The sequence below is a fragment of the Manacus vitellinus genome, unplaced genomic scaffold, assembly GCF_001715985.3.
Source record: "Manacus vitellinus isolate BGI_N305 unplaced genomic scaffold, ASM171598v3 scaffold_22_pilon, whole genome shotgun sequence".
Classification (NCBI taxonomy): domain Eukaryota; kingdom Metazoa; phylum Chordata; class Aves; order Passeriformes; family Pipridae; genus Manacus; species Manacus vitellinus.
This window is the reverse complement of record NW_021939632.1, coordinates 5,742,589-5,762,580: the sequence shown is the minus strand read 5'-3', so window position 1 is coordinate 5,762,580 and position 19,992 is coordinate 5,742,589. Positions and strand designations below refer to the sequence as shown.

Below are 19,992 nucleotides of genomic sequence, written 5' to 3'. Positions count from 1 at the left end.
ATTTACTTTTATATATAGAAAGAACAGATTTTTTCAAAGGTATTTAAAATTCTCCTTAAACATACATTTTCAGTCTCCCTAGCAGGTTGAGAAGTTTTTGAAGTGCTTTTTATTGAACCTGGATCATTTCACTGATATTGTTTGTAGCACAAGGGTTGTGGCAGTGCATGACTAAAGCATGAGAGGGCAAGAACCTCTCAAAGGAGATTTTGTGCAGGAAAAGCATGGGGTAACCCAGGATTTGCTCTACAGTTCTTGAAATATAGAAGGATATCCTGGGGGAGGCAAAACCCAAGTTAGACAACTGCCATGTGGGCAGATGCCTATAACACAGCACAATCTACTTGCCCCAAATTACCAAGTGGAATGTCATTATCAGTCAATTCCCTTACCAGTACACAATATTATTTTTTCTCTGGATTGGTGTTCTTATGGAAACTTGAAATTTACTGTTCAGTTTGTCTTTAAGCAACCTGTGGCTACATCTTGATAATTTTCAGTGATCCCACAGCATAACTAAATTTGTAATGCTTTCTTTTTAAAAGTATTTTAGTGTTAGTTGAAGCTACTGTTACTTAGTAGTTTATGTTCTAATAAGTACCTGGTTTTAGAAAAAAATTCTCTTTAGGCAAATATTATAATAATGGGTCTATTGCATCTGTGATGTTCTGACCATCAGTTTTGTCTTTTAGCAATTGTATAGGAAAAAGCCTGGAATGACAATGTCTTGTGCCAGATTACCTCAAAACATTTCCAAAAATAGATACAGAGACATTTCGCCTTGTAAGTATGTCTGTTCATGTATGTGCTCTAAAAGTATTTTGCTGTGGTTGGTAATTAAGTAACGGATTTCTAAAACTTTTTTCAGATGATGCTACACGGGTTATTTTAAAGAGTAATGAAGATTACATCAATGCAAATTATATAAACGTGAGTAGTATTTTTCAAAAGCACTTCTGACAATAATTTTGCAGTTTTCCATTGAAAAAGTTCATTAAATAATTCCTTTTTTCCTTCATAAATCTAGTTCAGCCTAGAATGGCTGCTAAACCTGTAAGTCAAATGGTTTGAAATTTTATTGTAGGTATAGTTACTTCCTAATGTTTTGTGGCAGATGTTTTCATAAGTACTAAAGTCTAGCCCTGCATTCGAATGTGAAAAAATGTTTACAGAAACCCCCTCTAGAGGAATTAGTTCTTCTTTACTGATTACATTTGTGACAGTAGTGTTCAACATCAGTAAAGTCTAATCTGGCAGCACTTTCTTTTGCATCTGTTTTTTTCATTGTTAGTAACAACAAAATTACAGCTACTTATTTTACAGAAATTAAATTTTGAGATCAATGTTTTAAAAGCTAGTGTCAAAACCCCACGGAGTAAGAAATGCTTGCACCTGAATTATTTGCCAACTGCTCTGTCATTTCTGTTTTCAACCATTGATCTTGATTATGGCAACTGCATAACTATCAGTTAATATGTTAAGTATACTTGAATCTTTGTAGTAATTTTACCTGAAACACTTGGAGAATTTTTATCTGTGCCAGTCCATATTTAATAGCCTTAAGAAAGAGAATTAATGTCATGAGTGCTTTTTTATTGTATTAATAAATGTTTGATGCCTGACTTCCATTTGTTATAGGAGTTGAAATAATGACTTTGTCTTCTCTTAGATGGAAATCCCTTCTTCCACAATAATAAACCAGTACATTGCTTGTCAAGGTCCATTACCGAACACGTGTCCTGATTTTTGGCAGATGACTTGGGAGCAAGGCTCATCTATGGTTGTAATGTTAACAACTCAAGTTGAACGGGGCAGAGTAAGTAAAACATTTCCTTAAATACCACTGGCATAATCTTAAAATACTGTTGGTGATTAGCCTTTAAAAGAGTAGATGAATATACTATTATAGCATATAATGTGACAAGGGGATAAGGGGAAATGGTTTTAAACTAAAAGAGTGTAAATTTAGACCAGCTGTAAGGAAGAGATTTTACAGTGATGATGGTAAGACACTGGCACAAGTTGCCCAGAGAAGTGGTGGATGCCCCATCTCTGGAAACACTGAAGGTCGAATTAGATGGGGCTCTGAACAACCTGATCTAGCTGGAAATGCCCCTGCTCATTGCAGGGGGGTTGGACTGGATGGCCTTTGAAGGTCCCATCCAACCTAAACTGTTCTAGGATTCTATAACCTTTTTTCATAAGGGTAGTGCATTCCTAGTATTTTTGCAGTGATGACTCTTAGATTTTAAACCTTTGGATGTTATTAATGAAGCTAATATTTAAACTTAGTTCAGTTCTGAAATGCATTGAAGTCTTCATGTATTTCGTAAAATATCTTTAGGCTGCTTTGTTTGATTCTTTGTTGTAAAGTGAAAAGCAACTAGAATTTACCTTCACAGAATTTTTTTCTCCAAACTTCACATGAAGGAACTCCAAGAAGTTTCATGTTTTTATAGATTAGTTCTTTGATAGGTAGTGAAATTAATTTTTATGACACCCTAACACAGCTTTTAATGTTAAGATCCCATGCCTGGATGGCTGTCTCATCAAGGATTCTCTTAAAACTTGAAATCTAAGATTTTCCATAAAATGTTATTCTGTGGCTATAAACATTTGTTTAATCATATGAAAGAATCATTGTCCTTTAATTTCCACATAAAATGTGTAAAAATAGAGTACTACTAATAAAGTAATTAGAGTTATGAATTACTAAAAATAATTGTGTATGGTGCTGTAAAAGGCCTCAGGTGTATTTTGTGGTTTGTTTGGTTTTGGTTTTGTTTTAAACTATAGTTTCTCCTTAATAGCTTTGGTTTTTATGCAGCTTTATCCTTTGGAGACAGGCAAAACAATCAAGTCTGGTAATACATGCAGTGTAATTCCACAGTTATTGAGTTTATAGTCTGGAGCATTCAGAGTAGCACTGGCTGGTTAACTGTGTGGACAGAAATGACAGTCTGGAAAAACAGTGTAGTGGAATTCCTCCACACTCAGGATTTCTTTTGAAGATAGATTTATAGTAGGTTTTAGTTGTTCTGATCAACTCAGACTGTAGTTCAGCTGTCTGTATATATTCTGAGTTTTTAACAACCATATATTTGCTGGGAGGTCAGGCCTATAAATACAATTAAAATAATTGAAGGGGAGTTGCAGCATTTTTAAACCATTTTTCAGTGACTCAGTGTTTGGATGATGCTGCCTGCTCCCAGATAAACATGATTAGAGGGAATTTCAGTACAAGTGCCCTTTTAATTTGAGTTTTCTTTGCAGATCTGCTAAGAACAGACTTGCAATAGCAGTTCTCTGAGGTTCCCCCACCCCTTCGATAATGATATTTGTGGAGTTCTTTGGAGAGCTGCTTAATAATGAAATAAAAGGACTTATCTGTCTTATACCCATAGGCAGACTCCCTGCTCTAAAGCTGATCATGAGGCTACTGACATCACTATCACTGCATGCCGGGATGTCTCAGTGGAGCAGGAAGTCTGCAAATCTGGCTGCTCTTAAAGAATCGCCAGGTGGGTTGGAAATACAAAAGTACACTTGAGCTGAAATTACCTCTGTAATTAGGCATTTAAGCCATTTATCAGAAAATAGTAGTGTTTGAAGTTTTCATTCATATTTGATGACTTGATCGAGAGTCTTTGAAGTCCACCATCTTCATCCCCCTAATTTCTGCATTAGCTTAGCAACTTTTTTGTTGCTTATCTCTTTTTTTTTTTTTGTCATTTGTTCTTTTCCCATATAAATGTGCTTTGAGAAGGACAGATCAGGATTTTGGAGGTCAGAAATGTTTACAAAGCAGCATCTTTGTCACTCAAGTGTTAAAATGGAATATTTATAGATAAATTTTTTAAAAATTATAATGAAAGTTAAAGGCTTCTATCTTCAGTTAAACTAACTGCAAGATCTGGTGCAAGTGTCCTCTTGAAAAGAGAACCAGGAAATCTCTGTGATACTTTATTTTATACAGTAATTAGGTAGCAGTCTATTTGGTAAGTAAATTAATAGTGATTACAAAATGATCAAAGTAATCTTTAATGAACACAGGTATAAAAACTAGAGAGGATGAAAATAATACTCTGAATTTAAACACAGGCATCTTTAAAAATGTGTTGACTTTAGGTTAAATGCCATCAGTACTGGCCAGAGCCATCAGGAAGCTCATCATATGGGAACTTCCAGATTACCTGCCATTCAGAAGAAGGAAATCCTGCTTATGTCTTTCGAGAAATGACATTGACTAATCTGGAGGTAAAATCATACTATATTTTTATGTATTAATCTACAGAATCCTTGCATACTAGCTAAAACATACTTAATCAGACTTTTCAACTTGATGGCATATCCATATAAATAGAACTGTTTATTTCTAGAAGCCTTTAGAAAACTACTCATATTGTCATGTACTTACCTAGTATAAATTCTGCTCTTAGAATGGTAACAAACCTTTCATAAGCAAAATTATCACAGACTCATTCTCTCTAATCATATTAATTGGTTTTAAATCACATAAAAGATACACTATTTGTCTTAAAAGTCTTTACTGGTGTCTTTCATGCCCTGGCCAAAGAAAAAGAGTATTTAAAGAAGTTGAGAACCTTGTTATTCCCTGGATGTTTTCAGAACATGAGACACTAGAGGTATTTCATCATCGCAACTGAAAGTCTGTGTTTGTAGAGGCAAACAGGTCTTAGTAATTCTCTCTTGAAGAATATGTGAAAGTAGATGGAAGATAAATCCTGCTGAGAGAAAGATGAATGGGAATTGATGACTACATGTAAACAAGAAGCTTAACAAGCATTGCATGATTTTCAGGGCACGTGTAGTTTTCAGAGTCTTCCCAGCTAGCATTTCAATCTCAGAAATGTTTGGAAATGAGTATCTGGAATTTAGTTCACATGCTCATTTCTGACTGCTTGAGTTACCAGATGAGAGGACAGTTTTATAGAGCTGCCTTTTAGTTGATTTGCAGTTAAAATTCCTTCTCTGTGTCCTGTTGAGGCAATTGCTCATCTGTTATCAGCAGTGGAACCTCTGTAAATGAGTCAGTGCCTAAAGGCTATTTAAAGTGCAGTAACTCCTGCTCTTTGAAATGCTGCTCTTACTCTGGTTGTCCAACCTGTCTCCTCCACTAACCAGAGGCCTACTGATTATATTTGTGATATTAGAGCAAGGACAGGAGGGAGTGGAAAACAAAGTCATTCTGCATCTTAGGTGTAGTGTGCAGGGTAAAAATAAGAGATGCAGATAAAGCCAAAACAATGCTGCTGTTCACACAGGGTCTGAAGGAAAGCTTCTATGTCTGACAGCCCTGCCTCTTCCCTCCCTACCCCAGTTCTGTTATTTGATCTAGATAGTACCTCTCTCTGTTAAATTTGGTTTGCTCAGAATTTGACCACCTTCTTGTAGTGTTCAGTTAAATTGCTGGTATCCCTGAACCACTTTACTATTACATGACACGTAATTTTTTAACCTTGAAGATGTAAACATTTGTGGATTGCCTTTTTTGTTTTTAAGCAAAAAAAAAAAAAAGTAATTACAAAATCCAGGATGACCAATGGTTAATAAGGTGCTGCTAGTTGCCTGAAACCACTTTTATTATGGGTAAAAATTGCTATAAATGTACTATTGATTTTTTTTAATCATTGGTTTTGGCTTTTTTTTTTTTTTTTAAATGGGACCTGAATTACCCTGGAATAAACTTTTTGTTTCTGATTAGAAAGAGGAAAGCCGCCAGCTAACCCAAATCCAGTATATAGCATGGCCTGATCATGGGGTTCCTGATGATTCCAGCGACTTCCTAGATTTTGTGTGTCTAGTGCGAAAGAAGAGGGCTGGCAGAGAAGAACCTGTTGTTGTTCACTGCAGGTATCGATTTTTTTTCCAACTTTATTAAATCATCAAACTGAACTTATTTATCATCAAATGCTTTGTTGTTGAAATAAATTGTGTTTGCTTTGGGGATAACAGGAAAACTCAACATTGAAATTAAACGAATATTGAACATGGTAATCACATTTAAAAATTTTGAATATCTACATGCGTTGATCTGTGCAGGGATTTTGCTGAAGTGTTTTGTTTTGTTCACAGTTTAAATGCTTATGTTAACAGTCTACATAATAGAAATGGCAAAAGGTACTTGGTAACCATGAGGAATAGGTTTCTATTCTACAAAGCTCCAAAATAGCAGTATAAATGATTCATAGTGGAAAACATGGGTTGTTTATGCAATGATCAATTAAAAGATATTATCTCTCAAGTCTTCGCTCTTAAACTACATGATCTTTTGATACATTGAGCCATTTTTCTCAACAATTTAATTTTGTCATGAATTAAAATAACTGTCATTCAGATCTTTATGTGCGCATGAAATGTGAGCTTTGCTTTTGTGAAATACTTTTTGATAGCATTCTACATTCCTATAGTGAATTTCAAAATCTTAATACTTTAAAATACCTAATTAGCAAACTAGAATAATACATAATGCCAACTGTTTTCAAATGAACATATGCTATCACAATTTTTGGTAAACATTTATATGAATAATATTTGACCTCTAAATTCCTGAATACTCCCCAGACAGTGTTCCTGAGCCAGAAGTGCATCGTTCTTGTTTCAGAGAGAAGCTGAGAAGTGTAAGGGATAAAATTAATTTAAAGACTACGAGTAAACTAGACATTTATTGAAGAAGATGAGAGAAAAAGGTTTTCTCTTTTTAACACTGTGTATCAGAAATTGTATTTCATTGTGTTTGCTTTCTTCTGCTTTAGTTGGTTCAGGGTGAATCTTACTGACTAGGGAAGCTAGTACCAGAATGACACTTTCTCAGTTGATGTTGTTTCTTAGCTTCCATTATTGATACACTTTTTGTTAATATGGTTGTGAAAAAATAGTGAAAATAGCAACCAAATACAACTTCTATGATATAAAGTGTGCTATCTGCAGAGAAACGAGAACAACAATGTTGGAGAGTAGGAACAGTTTCATTCATGTCAAGGAGGCACCAGTTCAGCTCCACACTGATAATTTCAATATATAATTGAATTTGTATAAAAGTTTTATGTTTCACAGAAGAAAAGAGAGAGAATATCACAGTTCAGCATAATTTACTTAATTGGCCCAACTTGATGGCTCTTGGGAAGTATAACCAAATTCCAGCAGAGAGTCAAGCAGAAGGAGCCCAGGTGTTCCTCCATATGGTGCATGCACACTATTTTTAGCATCTATTCAATATAATTGGACAAGGCATTAGTGCAATGAAATTTGTTTTCAGAACTAAACCATCAGCTTTAGTGTGAGGAATCCAAGTAGCCAGTAGAGAGTAGCTTTTGTACAGTAATCATTTCAGAAATAAGCAGTCCAAACCTATAGATTGTAAGGCAACAAAAACCTTAAGGAATCTGAAAGGTTTTTGTAACATTGAGCTACATAAAACACTAGTTTCTAGGTTGTGTCATGTGGTTATTTTTATTTTTACAGGGTCTTAGTAGTTTTGTTGAACACTTTCTAATTGTTGTTCTAGGTGAGATGGTAAGCCACCCATCCTGTCCGTGCCCTTCATGATTTTCATGTCCATCAGTCAATGATTTACTTTTCCAAGCTGAAGAGTGTTATCCTACCTTATATTTATCATAGGGAAACTATCACATTTTTCATCATTGTTGTTGCTCTTCTTGAAATCTTTTGAAGTTCTAAAATGACTCATTGGGTTCTTTGACATAACTGTTCCTGTTCAGATTTGATAAAGCATTCTGCATATGAATTCTATACATATAAATTCTAGGAATATAAAATGCTCTTGAATCACTTTATATAACCAGCACATTTACATATTGTCCTAAAATTCTCATGACATCACTGTAATATACAGTAGCTTTAATGCCACCTCCTGGACAAAGATTTGAATAGTAGTTTGTCCAGACTTAATTTGAAATCATGCTTCAAAATCAGAACAATTAACTTTCCAAGTTTGGAATGTTTATATTAAGTAATTTAGAAGCAAATACTTTCATTTATTGACTGAAATATTAGTTGTATGAGTTGAGATAATGCTGGCATTTGAAAATATATATTTGGTCCTGTATTCCAATATAGAGAAATACTGGTTTAATATTTCAAAAGTGCAACATTAATTTAGAAACTTTGAATTTGATTATCAAGTTTAAGGCTAAATATTCAGTCTTTAAGGCTTGCTACTTGTGGAAAAGTGTATGTGTATATAAAAAAATTCAGATAAATCTTTAGATTTGTTTTATTTTTAAACTAAATATGATTGTAAGCTGTCTTAACAGTTTTGACATACTGAGATGTATGTGTTATGGTACTTCCTTGTCTTGAAGGGATTGCTACTGCGTATTCCTTTTCAATCTATAAAAGTTAGATCTCTATTGTACTCTTTAATACTAAGAAATATTATCATCCTACAGAGGTTTCTAGTAATTATTCTTTTCCTTATTCTGAAATAGGAATGAACAGGATTTTATCACAACGATCAATCCTGAGAATCCATGAGAAGGAAGGTCTTTAAGTATCAAGTGTACTGGACACACTTTGTTTCATTTTCCGTTCTGTTTTGTTGTTGCTGGTTTCAGTGCTGGGATTGGACGGACAGGGGTTCTGATCACTATGGAGACAGCCATGTGTCTCATTGAGTGCAACCAGCCTGTTTATCCATTGGACATTGTGAGAACCATGAGAGATCAGAGAGCCATGATGATCCAAACACCTGTGAGTATCACCCTTGCTGTTTTGTGTTGCAGAACAATAATTTCCTATGATCTCGTCATATTAGATGGATTTTTAATATACTTGCTTTTGATCATATTGCAGAGATCACCTTTAGCCAGTGTAGCTGTAGCCTTAGCTCCAGGCAGAAATAAATTGTTAAGGCTATTGGAAAGGAGCAATTATCTAAATTTCTGTAGAAAAAACTTGAAAAAAAAAAAGCAGCAGCTGTTTCAGGGATACCTGGCAATTAATGACAAAAAGGGTCAATTTTCAGTAGTGCAGAAATCACACAGTGGAGAAAGCAGGAGCCTAATGCCTGACAGTAGTATAAAAGCTAAACACAGAAAGATCCATACATGCAAGGAAAAACCTTCAGTGATGAAATTCAGTGATTTTATATTGCCTTAGTGGAAACAAGCCTAAACTGTACCCTGTACTGACTCAAAGGGAAATAATCAGAGAAATAATATTTTTAAAAATCAGTGTAATTAAATCTGATGCAAGATATATCGAAGTAATTCCAAGTGTATTTAGTCTAAAAACAAAGTGCCTTTCTACCAGAACTCCTTTAGGGCTTTCTTGACATTTGATGTATCTTAAGGTACCAGAAGTTTTCTTGCATCTGTAATATCTAAGTTTTTTGAGATAATTGATGTTGCTTTCATATATTATATTTCAAATCTGCAAAAGTTTTAGAACAGATTTAGAAACTTTTTATTTGTATTAGTCAGGTATCACTCATCTCTGAGAGCAGAGATGTTTACATTGCGTTTACATTTTTAGAAAATATCTAAGAAGGATCTAAAGGTTGAGTTGTATTGCCTTTCAGAAAGAAAAAAAAAAAGATTTGGACTCTTGGTTGTTTCAATCTTTGACCAGTTCCAGGGGTTTTTTGTTTGTTTTGGTTTTTGTTTTGTTTTGTTTTAAATGAGGAATCAATTTTATGGTTTTACTCACATATATGGTATTTGAAGAGAAAGTATTTTGAAAGAGAAAAGGCACTAGATCCAGTATCAAATCAATTACCTGAAGGTAGTTACTGTAGTAATTTCATGTCCTTACTGCTGTTCCTCTAATCAAATTTGAATAAACCTTCTGTGTTCTCTAGAGAGTATTGAAGCTCAAAAAAAGTATATATGTGTCTCCATTTCTAGGTCATTAATCATTCAGTGCTGCTGAATTCATGTTCCAGTATTCATGTTTCCCTAAGAAAAAAGTTGTATTATTCAGGTAGCACAGGAAGGATTAGGAAGGTGATCATACATGAAAAATAATAAAGGATGGCTCTTGCTGTTTGTGATAATTCTGCTGTATGAATAGCTATGTCTGTAGCGTGTGTAGAGAGGAAGAAAGTTTTATTAGTAAAGGTAGGAGTTGCAATGGTAAGGGGTTTAACTGTATTTTTTTCACAGGATGTGCTAAAATTCATCTGGTCTCCTCATTTTTCTTAGAGAACCCAAAATTTTCAAGATTCAGTGAAAAGCAAGTGTTTAGTGCATCAGAGGGAGAAGGGCTAATAAAAGACCTGTTTGCTTTTTTTTTTTTTAAGATTTCATAAACATGAGCTGTTCCAATTTTAACTCGTCCCGGGTTCGTGTGTCCTGCAGGATTCCCTCGGTGTCCGCACGAGGGCGCTGTGGGAGGCGAGCTCAGGCTCCTTCGGGAGCACTGCGGGCAACACACAGATTTTACACAACTGTATATATAAATTTATTTAATATACATGCGACATTACAGTGAATAGTGGTTCTAGTACTAAATATGTTAATGTTCCCATTTAAGATCTGCCATCACTAATTACTGGATAGAGAGAGCTGTTCTGACAAGGCAGGTGTGCTGGTGTTCTGACCAGCATATACATATATATATGTGTATATATAATAATCCACACGTCGTGCTTTTGGTGCTTTGCATTTATTTTTTGTTTTCATTATATTCTCATTTGGTTACTCTTGAGTTTTTTAACTACTATTTGTTTAAAACAAACCATTAGCGGCCTCTGTGTATGCAGGTGCTAGACTTGAATGCATTGAAGAGTTAGACATTATATAATGTTAAGAAACAGGAGTTCTGGCTTTCTAAAATATAAAAGTTTTCTTTTTTATCAAATTCTAAGAGGGAGATGCCAGTAACATACCAGAATCAATGTAAGTATGAAAAAGCACTTTGAAACTATAGTTTCTAAATCCAAGGGCGTGGAAACATCAGGTCAGTGGAACTTCAGCAAGGAAATACAGAGCAGAAAATTACTAAATAGGTGATGTTGTAATAATAGCACTGGGTTTGTGGGTATGGCTTTTGGCATATATTTCAAAGTGCCATTCATCCTGTTCTTCTGTTGAGAAACAAAATGCTCTGATAAAAAGTTCCTGTTGTATTGTTTCCTAAACTAGCTTTGAAGCACAGTTCAAGTTCTGTCAAGAGAATGGGATGGGGAAATCTTAGAGGCCTTTACTTCTTCCAAATGACATTTTTCTGTTACATTTCTTTCCTATTTACTGAATCTACTTTCCTTTTCAGAGTCAGTACAGATTTGTATGTGAAGCTATTTTGAAGGTGTATGAAGAAGGGTTTATTAAACCTTTACAAACATCACTGCATAAGTAAAGAGCAAAAAACCTTTGATATCAATTGAGGAATCCTGTCCTCTATAATGAACTGGCAGCATTCTTTGTGCCATAATACTGCTTGCAGGAAATGATAGTGAAGTACAGCAAAGAATTGACAAAGGACTTTGAAAACTTCAGCACTGTTGCACTTTACGTTGAAACAAAATCAGTCTCTGAAACTCTTCTAACTTTCATCTGTTTGAAGACTTTTTTTTCGTGATTTGCTCCGAACAAACCATGAACTGAAAGAACTAATTGTGTTCAGGGTAATCTACGATATTTCATTGTAGTGCCATATACTGCGCTTCTGGTTGAATTGCTACAAACAAGGCTTGGAATTACTTCACTCTGTTTTACACCCATGTCTCTTAAAATGAAAAACAAATGAAAAAATACACTAAGCCATGGTCTTTTTGCAGTGCTAGGTTTATTTACTATGTACAGACTCTCACTGTTTTGTTTTTTACAACATTAGCAATATTGCCAATACTAGATAGATACACACTGCCTACTGATGCAGCACACGTTGTCCTACACCCTTACTAGAGACCAGCTGGTTGTTAGAGGAGAGCTGGCGTTTGTGTTAACCCAGCAGTAGCTGCATAATGCCCACTTACCAGCATCTTGTACAAAATAATAACAATAAAAGTTTTAAAAAAAACCCCAACATATAAATAAACAGCATTTCTATGACACAGCTTGTGTGTCATACACTGGTGTATTCTGGTTCATGTGACTTAAGATTACGTGATGGGAACTAGTGCATGCATTATGTCTTAACCCCTTAAGTGCCTTGAGACTTCCAGCATACATCCAGTGAAAGGCACTCATGATTCCATGGGGGTGGTATTGTCCTGTCATATTTATCTTAATGGGTTCAGATTTTAAAAACGGCCCTTGGTGCTTGGAGTGTGTTACCACAAGGGGTCATGGAAATACCATTCCCTCTTTCCTTATACAAGTACCTATGTGCTACTCTCCATAGCCAAAGCACCTCTGCCAACTTAATGAATGAGCATTGTATGCTGCTGTGTTGTAATTATGTGAAAAATCTGACACATTCCTTCATTCCTTCCAACTTGTAACTTACTAGCATCTGACTATGAAATGCTGGTAGGTCATTAGAAGCTGATACTTTGTTTTATCCTTTTATTGATAATAGCTGTCTTAGTCAATTAGACATAACTCTTTAATAGCACTGATAATTAAGTTGAACTTAAAATCAGATGTGATTTAATTCCATTCTCTGCTAACTAACTTGTTAAGTCCTCATAGTTGATTTCAAGCCATGTTCGTACAGGTCTGCCTTTTATTTTTTTTTAATTTGTTTTGGGGGTGGGAAGGAGGAGAACACTATGAAGTTATCCCAGAACTTAATTTTGATTTCATGAAGACCCCAGTCGCCTTCTGTTATGCTTGTGCAAAATTGTTCCAGTTGGTATGGGTTGCTTCTTATTTAAGTAGGTAGAAGATTTGTGAGAAATGTCTCTCTGATACAGTATCTGAGCTCATTCTAAAGATGCATAAATGTCCCTGTTTTTTAATATTTTTCCAGTATAGGAGAAACCAAGTCAGAAGCAAGGTATCCAGTGTAATATACTGTAAGGAAAAAATCAGTCACTTCTTTGACTGCCCTGTGACAACGTAACTTTGTGCCCTCTATTTAAAAGTTTTAATTTATTGTATTGGTTTCCTGAAAATGTTTATCCATTAAATTTTGTTGTAAGCTATATAGAGCATAGAATTAAAATGGAAAGTTCTACGCTAAATAATTTTTAACTATTGAAGAATTATATTGTATAATATACTGTGTTCTATGGACATTTGAAACAGATCAGCTATGAACTATTCAATGAAAAGGGATTCAGGCAAAGTGAAATCCTGGCTTATGACTTAGTAATAAACATGAACCACAATGCCAAATGGAAGATAGAGTTTTAAATATTTTTAGAAAACAAAATAATATTAGGAGGGCCATGGCCCTGTTACTTATATTTCTAGATTTGATGCTTAAGTCAATATTGTCCCTCAGTGAAAAATAAAATTTACAAGAATCTCTGTATCTGATAAACTGAAAAAGAGTAACATGGTAGCTTTAATCTCAGTTATATTTTAAGCCATTTCCAACAAAAGAAAATCCTTCTTTAGAATTCTCCTTTAGCTTCCATGTGATGAGGTTATTAGCTGAGTTGCTGGCTAGTTAGAAGGTTATAATTAACTCAGCACTTAATGTCCAAAAAGTAAAATAATTCATCCATTACAGTGAAAGAAATTTTCTTCCTAGTCAAGTTGTAAACAAAAATAGCATTTGCCCTGTTATTCTGAGGGAAATCAGAAATGGAGTTTATAGCAACATTGTATAGTGTTGGTATGTCACATATTTAAATATTCTTATGTAAAGTTGCCAAAGCAGTTCAAGTTCAAAAGTCCCATTTATACCACAATTAAGTGTGGGATATGTATTGGTCATCTGTCATTACTGTTTTAATTACAGACACAGGCAGGAATAATAGGTCTCTTCAAAATCTTCCTCTGCACTGACTTATATTGTATTAACAGTTGCACTGGGGAAAAAATTGGAACAAAGTACCTATTCTTAGTTAATTGGCCATCAGTGGACTCGGTGGCTTTTTGGCTTCTCCAAAGCCAGGATAATGGTAACCAAAAACTGATTAGGAAAGAGAATAGCACTGAAGCCTTTCTGCACCATAAATCAACTGTTTAAATGTTTCTACCTGTTGTGGTATAAATGGCCTTTAAAATATTTTTATATGGCCAAAAAAAGCAAAACTGCTTAATATTTTACTTTGGGTTATGAAGATCTGTATCATCCTTAAGAGTTTTTTAAAGAAGTTTTTGTATGTTTCATGCTGTACAAAACATGAATGTATCTTTCAGACATAATGACTTATAGACCTATATGTGATTGGTGTTATGACTGTTGGATTTTATGAATAATTATTTTCATACCATTTGATTAGGAAAAATGTTGGGTGGGTGTGGGAAAGAGTATGTTTGTAACACTTCCATGATACAAATCCAGTTAAAAAGAAAAAAAAAGTAGTTTTCATTGTAAATAAGAGCAATATTATGACAATTTTGTGCCAATGTAAAATGTTAAGACTTTTGTTTTTTTCCTTGTAGATTCAGATTGAAAACTACCACTACCATCTCTTGTTTAAAGCGGATTTGAAGGCGGTTTTTTTAGCAGAAAGATATGGGGCTATGGGGGAGGGCTTTTGATTGTTTTGGGGGCATTTTTTATTTTTGCTAAATATGAAATAAGATGCAGGTATTCTTTAATAAACCACCTACAGATTGTCAGCCAGTCCACTTTTAGAAATACTCCTTTAGACATCTCAGATAACAGAGAGCTGAAGAATTAATTTATCCTGAATTTGGCAGCATTTGGTATTTTCAATCACTTGCAAGTCTTAAGCAGTAAAATACTGCTTTTATGCCTTTTATTTTTATCTATTCTCTCCCAGTTATGAAAAAGAGAAAGCCTGATTTTTTTTTCTCCCTACATTTAATGCTCACTGACATTTCTTCCACATTTCTCTGTTCAATCTTGAAAGCTTATATGCCATATAGATAAAGCAATAACACTTCTTCTAGAATATCTGATTACAGTCTGGCATGCTATCTATTAAAGAAAGGGTGAGAAAGCAGTTGGGAGATTAAGGAACATGAGGAGTTTGTTATGGAACTTGTGTAGCTGGCAACTTTCTGTGGAGACCTTCCAAAAAGCATCGTGGTGCCCATGGACAGGCCAAAATGCAGCGGACCTGCTGCAGTTGCACTGCCCAGGGAGACGGGAAGGAGGGAAAGCGTGGCATAGAGATGTTGGAGCTCCAGGTACACTGTGGAGCTGAATTATGTGATATTTTTATGCTTATGCAGTGTGTGTGCAGGTGTGTGGGGGATGTTTGATGGCTCAGGGAATTCGCATGAGCATGAAAAACTCGACAGATCCACCAATTCCAAGTGAAAGCAGGTTGTCCTATACATATGCTCTAGTTTTGACTATAGAGCCACTATGCAGGCAATCTTCAAGCCCCTCAGCCCTGAGGATAAAGGGAGAGATTTGGTTGTGGTCCAGATGAAAGTTCTGCTTATTTAGACTTCAACCAAGTACAGGAATAGTGCTGTCTAAGGTCTGTTGCAGTCTTTTTTGTAGCTCACATCTCAGGTCCCCAGTTAGCTGAGTTGGGTGTATTTGCCAATTTTAGTACCCATCTTTTGTCTCGAGACTGGAAAAGCTCTTTTCCATTGCTAATTTTAGCACTAGGATCCAGTATTAAAATCTGGTAAAAACATATTTATTGATTAGCTGTGGATCTTGCATGAAATTGCAGGGATTTCTAATTAGTGGTGATTGGGAAGCTGCTAGAAGGGGGAAATGGTTGGTTTGTTTCAGTGTAACTGTTCTGTCCAGTCTCAGTTATCCCACTGCAGTTAGAAATTGAAACTCATTTTTTTGTTTAGCAGTCTGCGAAGGAGGCCAGTTCTATATCACTGGATTTTATCTCTGTGCTTGATGCTCCTACAGGTGTCCATCTTTTCAGTTCATAAGGCTTCTCCAGCTACAAGTTTTGATCTGCTCCATAAAGCTGTAAGCTCTGGCTGTTAACTTTGGCATGTTTTGCTTATTGAGTGCCCAGTGGAAAAAAAGGAGACATAAATCTCTTTCAAAAAAAATTCTGAAATTTTCAATTTAAAAAATTTAAACTTTTTGATTAGTAGCACCATTTAAAAAAAGGTCACTAAAATATCTCTGATTCTGGTGTGCTGTAGCATCAACTAAGTTTCCATGGACTGGCTGACAGCTTGTTGGTTGTGGTATTTCGTATTTAGCAAGCTTACGCATTTTAAAGGGTAATTTTTCTTGAAGCGTTTTGATGTTTGAATAGTAGCACTTTATGTCATGCTTACTACTGACTGAACTATTGGACAAAATAAACTGGGGTTGGAGAGAGATGCTTAATGGGTTTCTGTGCAGAGATGATTTGGATTACACCCTGGTACGAATGCTTTCTCTTGTTCCAACCATTTCTTGTTTATTGTTCATGTGTTTCTGAGGGACCTTCAGAAAATAGATATTAGCAAGATAATTCTGTCATCTCAATTTTCCTGTCTTAAAAAGAATATGAAGCCTGCATTTGGGGTGTGGGGGGAAAGGAAACAAAAAGGTGCAAATAGAAGCCTACAGGGTACTTGTAAACCTATCTCTGTGATCTCTCTCAGTGAGCTGCAAATTAGCTATGTTTACTGTAAGTGTTTCTGCTAAGCATTATTTTTAACATTAGATCAATTACCTGGAAATCAGTATTTTTTTTTTTACTTAACTTATTTGAATTTTGGTAACTAAAGATAGTGCACAAAGAAGTTTAAAGAAGTCACCCTTTTACACCTAGGCCAGGGGCCTGAGACATGAGTGAAAGGGTTAAACAGTTTACATTGAGCTGTTGTTTTCTTTAACTAGAATATATCCACAAAGACTAGACTATAAATGATCCAGTGTGATTATCTCGGTACATTGGGGCACCACAGGAACAACCCATAATAATCTTACAGGAAAATTAAGGTAAGAGAGTGAAGGTTTTGTCTTATCCGGTGTATCCAGATTTGTTTTCCATTTGGTTTGCTTCATTTACCAGTGATCCCATTTTAACCAGTCAATTTGGCAGGGCTGTTTGTGTAAGGTTTGGGGTTTTTTTCTGTAACAGGTGCTATACTATGTATAAATACAAAGGGAAGAATATTATTTAGATCATTATTAACAATCAGATGGTGGCAATATTTTTGCTAGTTACTTCTGGTAATTAATTTGCATTTCCAGCTGCGGCTTTCAGTTGTCAAATTTCATCTCAGTTTCATACTGCTGAATGATGGACTGCAAGTGTGGAGTAAATCATCTCAGACTTGTACAGCTCTTTTGTTGTTTGGACTAACTCTTGTGTATCTTAATTAACGTTGGGGGGATGCAAAGGTTCTTCCCATAAGTAGACTTTTGCCTATAAATTTGTTTAAAAGCACATGGGAGGGAGGAAAAAGAAAACAAGCCAACAACCTAAATGCACCATCTTGGCTAAGCAGCCGGGGTGTTGATGGAAAATGATTGAAACTTGAAATTGGTCAACACTGGACAATGTGAAAATAAATTCAGCTTTTGTCACTGCAGCTACTGTATGCTTTAAAGGGCCTTATGTATTTGTCCTCATTTTGATAAAATGAAATTTCTTGCCATTAAAATGATACACTAATTTCTACCGAAAACCAGCAGTTCCCAGGATAAATATGCTAATTAACATTTAACAAGTCTTGTTTTAGTCTTAAGTAAAATTTCATTCTATTATGTGAAAAAATGCTGTTATGCATATTTTGTGGATATATTTAATTTCAGTTGACAAATAGTTGTCTAGGTACAGACTTGAAAATATATATATAGTTTACTTGTGGATCTTAATTGTTTAATTGCAAAATAAAGATGTGCTTTAGTAATTTAAAGTTTAATTTTTTGTGTGATTTTCTTGCTACTCTACACACGGTTTTACTGTGCTACATTTATACATGTCTGATGCCAGATGATGTTCACGTTGTATTTTACTTCTTGACATTGTATGACATAAATACATCCCTATGGACAGAGCACTAGAAGAGGATGCTAAATTATCAGGAATTAAATTATTTGGTTACAGTGTCAGCCTACATTTTTTTCCATGAATTTATATACTGAAAGTTTTTCTCTAATGGAAGAATAAGTTTTTAATTACCTTTTATAGAGTGAGTGATTTGGAGACAGCGTTCAATAGAGATTATAGTCTGATCCCAAAATTGATGGTAATGAGGAATGCTGATGCAAAGAACAAAAATCCCAGATGGAAGCTTGTGATGAAATACTTGCTGCCAAAAAGTGGGGGGATGTTCAAAGCAAAAGTGGGAAAAGATGATGAGAGGACTTAAAAGGCAAGAGAAAAATCTCAGGATGAGCATCTAAGAGATCTCTGTGTGTTCTAAATTTCACTGATTAATGTAGGACTTGAAAGTGAGGACAAGGTGTTTGAAGTACAAAAAGATAAACTAATGGGAAAGAATTTCAAGGAGAAAAACAGAAAAGAGAAATTCAGTAGGAAGGGGTTTGTTTAAACTTGGCATAGGAAGACTGGATAGAAGAAAAGTCACAGATGCCACAGCTGAATGTGCATATACTTGGACTGTATCTGAGTAGCAAATAGTGAGGAAGGGGTAGACTGTAATTACACGAAGAGTAGCAAGAGGCTGATGTGAAGTATGAAGCACAAAAATTGGCAGAAGTTGAATGTTGCTGAAGCTACAGGAAGGAAATAATGGGAGTTCTTGGTGGCAACATGGGAGCTTGTGAAAGAAGCTCAAATTGAGAAAATAGTTGAAGGTGGTTAGAAAATTTAGGAACAACCTCTAAGAATCAGGGATTTCACCAGAATTCTTTGTCTAATAGGAAAATTTGAATTTGTGTAGATGTAATAGCACGGAGACTCCTATGTATTTACCTCACAGATTTCCACTGCAAACTAAGCAGCTTGACATCCAAATGATCAGTTAATTGATCTGCTCTGAGAATTCATCAGATAAATTATAAATTATTTTTTCCACATTAAGTACAGTAAGATTTTGTATGGCTTCTTTGGGAACTTAATTGCAAGCTCCCACATGTATTTCATGACAGACTGCCAGGAGCAAGCAAAAGACTGATAAAAAGTATCTAAATTCCTCCTGTTTTGTGATTTATGTTCCTGAATAAATATTCAGGCACGAACCTGAATCTCACCTTTCCCCTAAGTTTGCCTTGCTTCTGCTTGCAGCAGGAGGATTGCTCAGTTGTCAACACAGATACTTAACATGAAAATCAGCCTGTTGCTTCCTCAGCAAATTACAGGCAATTACCTGGAAGCTTTTTTTCTCCATTTTAGCGGCTGACATGACGGTAACTGGAGCTGATTGTGCCATGGCATGGTCCTAATGTGGGTTTCGTTATGCCAGTTCCTCTGCATGGCAGGTGAGTGACTGATTATCTCAGGCCGGGATTGAGAGTTGAGCGTAGAAAATGCTGTGTTATCATTAGCCAAAGTCTCTGTTTTCCCAGCCTGTTATTTATCCTGGGTTTTTTAAGGAATTTGGAGCTCCTTTACTCAGAGCTTTGTCACTGTTATCTGGCACTATGCACGCAGAGTTTATATTACCTTTCCTAAAGTTTTCCATTTGGAGATCTCAGATACTGGCTTGGACACAAATATTTATGTACTAAGAAAAACACAGTGAGGTCCAGCCCTTTGTAATTGCTGCCAAGGAGCAGGGCTTGTCCCCCGGGACTGGAGTAACACCTAAGAGAAGTGACAGAAGTACCGCGGATCACGGAGACAGGCTGTGCTGGTGTTTTTGAAGGACCTTAGAATACAAACTGCGTTTTGTAGTCGCGAATCTCAGTGTATTTCAGTGTATAAGTAGTAACAGTGTTCGTTGGTAGACGGCTCTGCTTTATTTTAATACACTGCTCCCGCTGTCCTTGCAGGCAGTGTTTGAAGAGGCGCTTTTCTTCTAGACTTAATGGTTTAGGCTCGCGTTTGCCTGAAGGTTCCAGTCCCCGCTGGGCAGCCGAGGGCTGGTCACA

The 19,992-nt window shown here is 35.5% G+C and overlaps 1 protein-coding gene across 3 annotated transcripts in view; it reads left to right on the top strand.

Moving 5' to 3' along the window:
- The window catches only part of PTPN4 (protein tyrosine phosphatase non-receptor type 4), a 111,935-nt gene extending 92,582 nt beyond the window's left edge, over window positions 1-19,353 (top strand). The window contains exons 20-27 of one of the 3 annotated variants that reach the window (XR_001920646.2): window positions 693-783; window positions 869-930; window positions 1,670-1,816; window positions 3,405-3,521; window positions 4,129-4,257; window positions 5,726-5,874; window positions 8,598-8,733; window positions 11,254-17,398. Coding sequence is in view for 2 of the 3 variants with exons in the window: in XM_018072594.3 (XP_017928083.1) it covers window positions 693-783; window positions 869-930; window positions 1,670-1,816; window positions 4,129-4,257; window positions 5,726-5,874; window positions 8,598-8,733; window positions 11,254-11,340 (801 nt within the window). In the remaining variant the exon portion in view is untranslated. Of the gene's footprint in view, window positions 1-692; window positions 784-868; window positions 931-1,669; window positions 1,817-3,404; window positions 3,522-4,128; window positions 4,258-5,725; window positions 5,875-8,597; window positions 8,734-11,253; window positions 17,399-19,294 lie in introns of those variants that run through there. The other 2 variants (XM_029959817.1, XM_018072594.3) reach the window with 2 other exon arrangements.
- The last annotated feature ends 639 nt before the right edge of the window (window positions 19,354-19,992 follow it).